Genomic DNA, 5,052 nt, shown 5'->3' with positions numbered 1-5,052 from the left:
TGTGTGTGTGTGTGTGTGTGTGTGTGTGTGTGTTCCATTCTGCCCACACCTTGACAAGTGCTTGTTATGTTCAGTTTGTTTCTTGAACTTTGCTCCTCACGCGGAGGAAGCCTGGAGGTGCTGTTAGACCTGAGGCGATAACTGCACGGTTGTCGGTTCAAGCACATGAGCTGCTCCTTGAGAGAAAGTGGAGGCTGTTTGTTCTCATAAAGGTTTATCTGGAAAGCCCCGCCTGCGAGGGCAGGGGGTTGAGGTGAGATGAGAGCCCCTTTTGTGGTTTGCATTTCTAATGGCTGATGACAGAGCCCGGGTGGGTGCGTAGGTAGTGGGTGACATGCGGGGCTGCTACTCTGTGGGGAAAGAAGACGTTTTCTGCTTTCTTAAAGACCTCCGGCCTCAGAAAAGCCAAAGGGGCATTTCTACTCATTCCTGGAGGCTCACTCTGAGTCAGGGTCGACCTGGTGGTGCTTGGGTTCTAGTGACTCATGCGTGTGAGCATTTCTTCATGTGTTTGTTGCCCATGTGTCCTCTGCCCAGTTCAAAATGGAATTCTCTTTTTTCTTGTTAAGGTGTGGACGTTTTCTGTAAGTTTTAGAACTCAGTTCCTTGTCCGCTGTTACGTTGTTGCTAAAAGCACTTTGCCCAGCCTGTGGGGCCTTTGTTTATTGTGTGGTGAACTTTCATTAAAGGGTCGGATTTTCAGGAGAGCGCAGTCCTTTGCCTGCCCTCTGCCGGCCCTGGGTTTCCAGTTTTGTGTGATCGTGTATGTACGCCATCCGTGCGTTAGGGCCCTGCGTTTGCCCCTGGTTTTCCATCGACCATCGTTACAGTTCTAGCCTTTACATGTAGAGCTGAGTTTGCCTTTGTATATGGTGTGAGATACAAGCTCAGTTTCGTCTTTCTGCCCCTGGGCATCCACTTTTCCTAGCACCATTTGTTAGCCCGCTTCCAGGTTTCGTGTAGTTCAGCACTTTGTCAAAGTCAGTTGTCTGGGGTGCCATTTATGACCTCCTGCTAATGGTCCCCCTCATCCAGATGATGTGTCTCTGTCCTGTTTGAAGCTTACTAAATGTTCTCCATGTATCTATATCTATCTATCTGCCAATCCGAATATCCGCTGATGCACCTAATTTGACCACAAAAGCGGCATTAAAAATGTGCTGAAACACTCGGCTTAGCCTTGAGTGTGTGTGTGTGTGTGTGTGTGTGTGTGTGTGTGTGTGTGTCATTGTCTGTACGTGGGTGGTTTTAATTCTGGGTTCTCGGTTCTGTTCTATTGGTCTACACGCCTGTCATTGTACCAGAACCATGGTACATGGTTTGCTACCATGACTGTGTAAGTAGGTTTTGAGATCAGAAAATGTGAAGTCTCTTATTTTGTTATTTTTTCGGTCAGTACTATCTTGTTTACTAGCATCAATGACGAATAGATTCTTCATCTCTAAAGAGTGGTGTTGGAATCTGCATCAGGATGGTGTGATAGCTGTAGGTCACTTTGGGCAGGATTTGTGTTTTCGCACTGAGGTCTACCTATCCAGGAGCATGTGTTGTCTTCCACTTACGTAGGTCTGTTTCTCGTGGTGGTGTTGTGCAGCTTTCTTTGTATGGGTCCTTTGTTTCTCTGGTTATATTTATTTCTAAGTATTTCGTCTTTTGGGTGGCTCTTCTAAATGATACTGTGTTTCTGATTTCCTTTTCAGAATTCCCTTTGTTGGTGTAATGGAATCCAACTGATTTTCCTGTATTGGTTTTGTGCCTTGCCACGTTGCTGAATCTCTCAATTAGTTTGATAATTTTCTTGCTGAATCTTTGGGATTTTCTATGTATAGATCATATCACTTGCAAGTAGAGCAGCGGTTCTCCACCTTCCTAATGCCGTGACCCTTTAATACAGTTCCTCATGTTGTGGTGACCCCTCCAACCATGAAATTATTTTAATTGCTACTTCATAACTGTAATGAATTGGTGACCCCTGTGAAAGGGTCATTCATTTGACCCCCAAAGGGGTTGCGACCCACAGGTTGAGAACCGCTAAAGTAGAGATTTTTTTTTTACTTCTTCCACGTCCATCAAGTTGATTCCAATTTGTAGCAAACTTATATAGGTTTCCCAGGCTGTAAATCATCCCTGGAGCAAATAGCGTCATCTCACTCCCTGAGAACAGCTGGTGGGTTTGAACCACCAACCGTGAAGTTCACAATCCATTGCTTACCCAAGTGCACCATCAGGGACTTTTCCTTTTCTTGCATTACAGCTCTGGCTAAGACTTTCAGCACAACATCGAATAAGAAGTCGATAAGGGCATCCTTGCCTGGTTCCTGTTCACCAGGGAACGCTTTCCGTTTCTCTCCATTGGAAACAGGCTGGCCGCTGTTTCCATAAGCACGCCCTTGGAGGAGTTTTCCTTCGATTCCTGTTTTGTTGAGTGTTTCTTTCATCAGGAGCGGGTATTGTACTTTGCTTAATACCTTTCTGTGTTGATTCATAGGACGCTGTGCTTCATTTTCTTGGCTCTGTTTGTGTGGTGGATTCCATTGATTGCTTTTCTAATGCTGAACCATCCTTGCATACCAGGCATGAATCTCACTTGGCCGTGATGCATTATTTTTTGTAGTATATGCTGTTAGATTCCTTTCTGTGTCTGTTCATGCGGTGTCCCCGTCGGTCATTTTTCTCGTCTGGTGGCCTGGCTTTCGTATCAGGCCTGTGCCGGCCCCACAGAGTGAATTGCGGCGTATGCTCTAGAATGGTTGGAGCCGATTTGGTGTCCCTTCCCTCTGAGTGTTTGGTAGACTTCTCCAGGGAGGCAGTGTGGGCTGAGAGGTTCTTGTTTTTATGATGTGCTCAGTTTCTTGTTTCATAAGATATGGGTCTATTCAAATTGTCTACCTCTATTTTTGTTAGTTTTGGGAGGTAGTGTGTTTCTAGAAATGTATCCCTTTTTTAGTAAGGTTTTCAAATTTTTTGGGGTACATTTTTTCATAATAATCTCTTATCCTTTGATCTCAGTTGATTCTATTGTAATGTCACCCATCTCGTTTCTTATTGTGGCACTATGCATCTTCTCCCCACCCCACCCCCCCTTCCTCAGTTTGACCAGCGTTTGCCAATTTTATTGTTGAGCCTCTGAAAGAACCAGCTTCTGGGTTGCTCATTCTTTCTGTTTCGCTTCTGCCCTGATCTTTAGTATTTCCTTTCTTCTGTCCATTGTGGACTTCCTCTGTGGTTCCTTTTGTACTTGTTCGAGTTAATGGGGTAAACCATGGATTGGGGCCCTTCCTTTCCTTCCTTCCTTTTTTTTGGTTTAATTTTTAAAATCGTTTTATTAGGGGCTCATACAACTCTTATCACAACCCATATGTACATCAATTGTGTAAAGCACATTTGTACATTCATGGTCCTCATCATTCTCAAAACATTTGCTCTCCAACTAAGCCCCTGGTGTCAGCTCCTCATTTTCCCCCTCCCTCCCCACTTTCCCCTCCCTCATGAACCCTTGATAACTTATAGATTATTATTTTGTCATATCTTGCCCTGTCCGATGTCTCCCTTCACCCACTTTTCTGTTGTCTGTCCCCCAGGGAGGAGGTCACATGTAGATCCTTGTAATCGGTTCCCCCTTTCCAACCCACTCTCCCTCCACCCTCCAGCAGTTATCACCACTCATACCACTGGTCCTGAAGGGATCATCCACCCTGGATTCCCTGTGTTTCCAGTTCCTATCTATACCAGTGTATGTTCTCTGGTCTAGCCAGACTTGTAAAGTAGAATTGGGATCATTGCAGTGGAGAGGTGGGGTGGAAGAAGCATTTAGGAACTAGAGGAAAGTTGTATGTTTCATCGTTGCTACATCGCACCCTGACTGGCTCGTCTCCTCCCTGAGACCCCTCTGTAAGGGGATGTCCAGTAGCCTACAAATGGGCTTTGGGTCTCCACTGCGTACTCCCCCCATCATTCACTATGATACGGTTTTTTATTCTGATGATACCTGGTACCTGATCCCTTCAACACCTTGTGATCGCACAGGCTTCTTCCATGTGGGCTTTGTTGTCTCTGCTAGATGGCCACTTGTTTACCTTTAAGCCTTTTGATAGGCGGGCACCATCAGATTTTTTCCTTCCTTTTGATGTGTGCATTTATTGGTATAAATTCTCCTCTGAATCCTGCGTTTGCCGAGCCCCAAAGTTTTGGTATGTTGTGCTTTCATTCAAATTTGTGGTTTTCATTTCTTCTCTTACTTAGGTTTCAAGTAAGGTGTTACTCAGATGGCATTTAATTGTCTCCCTGTTTATTCTGTTACTGATTTCTAGACTGTTAGCTTTATGGCCAATGACGATGCTTTGTGTTTTTTCAGTATTCGTGAAACTATTGAAGCTTGCATTTGTGGCCTAACACACGGCCTGTTCTGGAGTAAGCATCCCTGTGTTTCGGAAGATTGTGTGCTGTGCTGCCGTTGCTGGTGTGGGCTGCATGTGTCTGTGAGGTCAGGTTGGTTGAGGGAGGCCTTGCCGGGCATGAGTCCGCCCAGCAAAGAAGAAAAGCATTCCAGGTCGGGGAAACGACGGTCACCAAGACTCGGAGACAAGAAAAGGTCGGCTGTGTTCTGGGGCCACTGAAGTCCCCCCTGTGGCTGACCACATCTGGTGGTCTCGGAGGACATGGGCACATATGATGAAGGCCTTCACAGAGCAGGCCCAGAGTAAAGAGCTGGACTTGATCGACTGTAAATAGAAAGGAGGGGCTGGGTCCCCGGGGGTCCATGTGGAGGGGAGTCACAGGCCCCTTCTCCAAAGGCGGACCTCTCCCCTCTCCCCACCCCAGCACGGTGAGGACACCTTCAACAGGGCCAAGCTGCTCAACGTGGGCTTCCTGGAGGCACTGAAGGAGGACGTCTCCTATGACTGCTTCATCTTCAGCGATGTGGACCTGGTCCCCATGGACGACCGCAACCTCTACCGCTGCGGTGACCAGCCTCGCCACTTTGCCATTGCCATGGACAAATTTGGCTTCCGGTGAGGGCTCTGTTCTTCACTGCACCCAGGCCTGCGCCCC

General features: G+C 46.7%; 1 protein-coding gene across 1 annotated transcript in view; it reads left to right on the top strand.

Moving 5' to 3' along the window:
• B4GALT2 (beta-1,4-galactosyltransferase 2) overlaps window positions 1–5,052 on the top strand; it is a 14,261-nt gene that overhangs the window by 5,869 nt on the left and 3,340 nt on the right. The window contains exon 4 of the mRNA XM_045291936.1: window positions 4,822–5,012. Coding sequence (XP_045147871.1) covers window positions 4,822–5,012 — 191 coding nt within the window. The remainder of the gene's footprint in view (window positions 1–4,821; window positions 5,013–5,052) is intronic.

Source organism: Echinops telfairi, unplaced genomic scaffold (genome assembly GCF_000313985.2).
Source record: "Echinops telfairi isolate 266 unplaced genomic scaffold, ASM31398v2 ScPeMD7_443;HRSCAF=831, whole genome shotgun sequence".
Classification (NCBI taxonomy): Eukaryota; Metazoa; Chordata; class Mammalia; order Afrosoricida; family Tenrecidae; genus Echinops; species Echinops telfairi.
The sequence above is the reverse complement of the archived record's forward strand: the minus strand, read 5'-3'. Positions and strand labels throughout refer to the sequence as shown.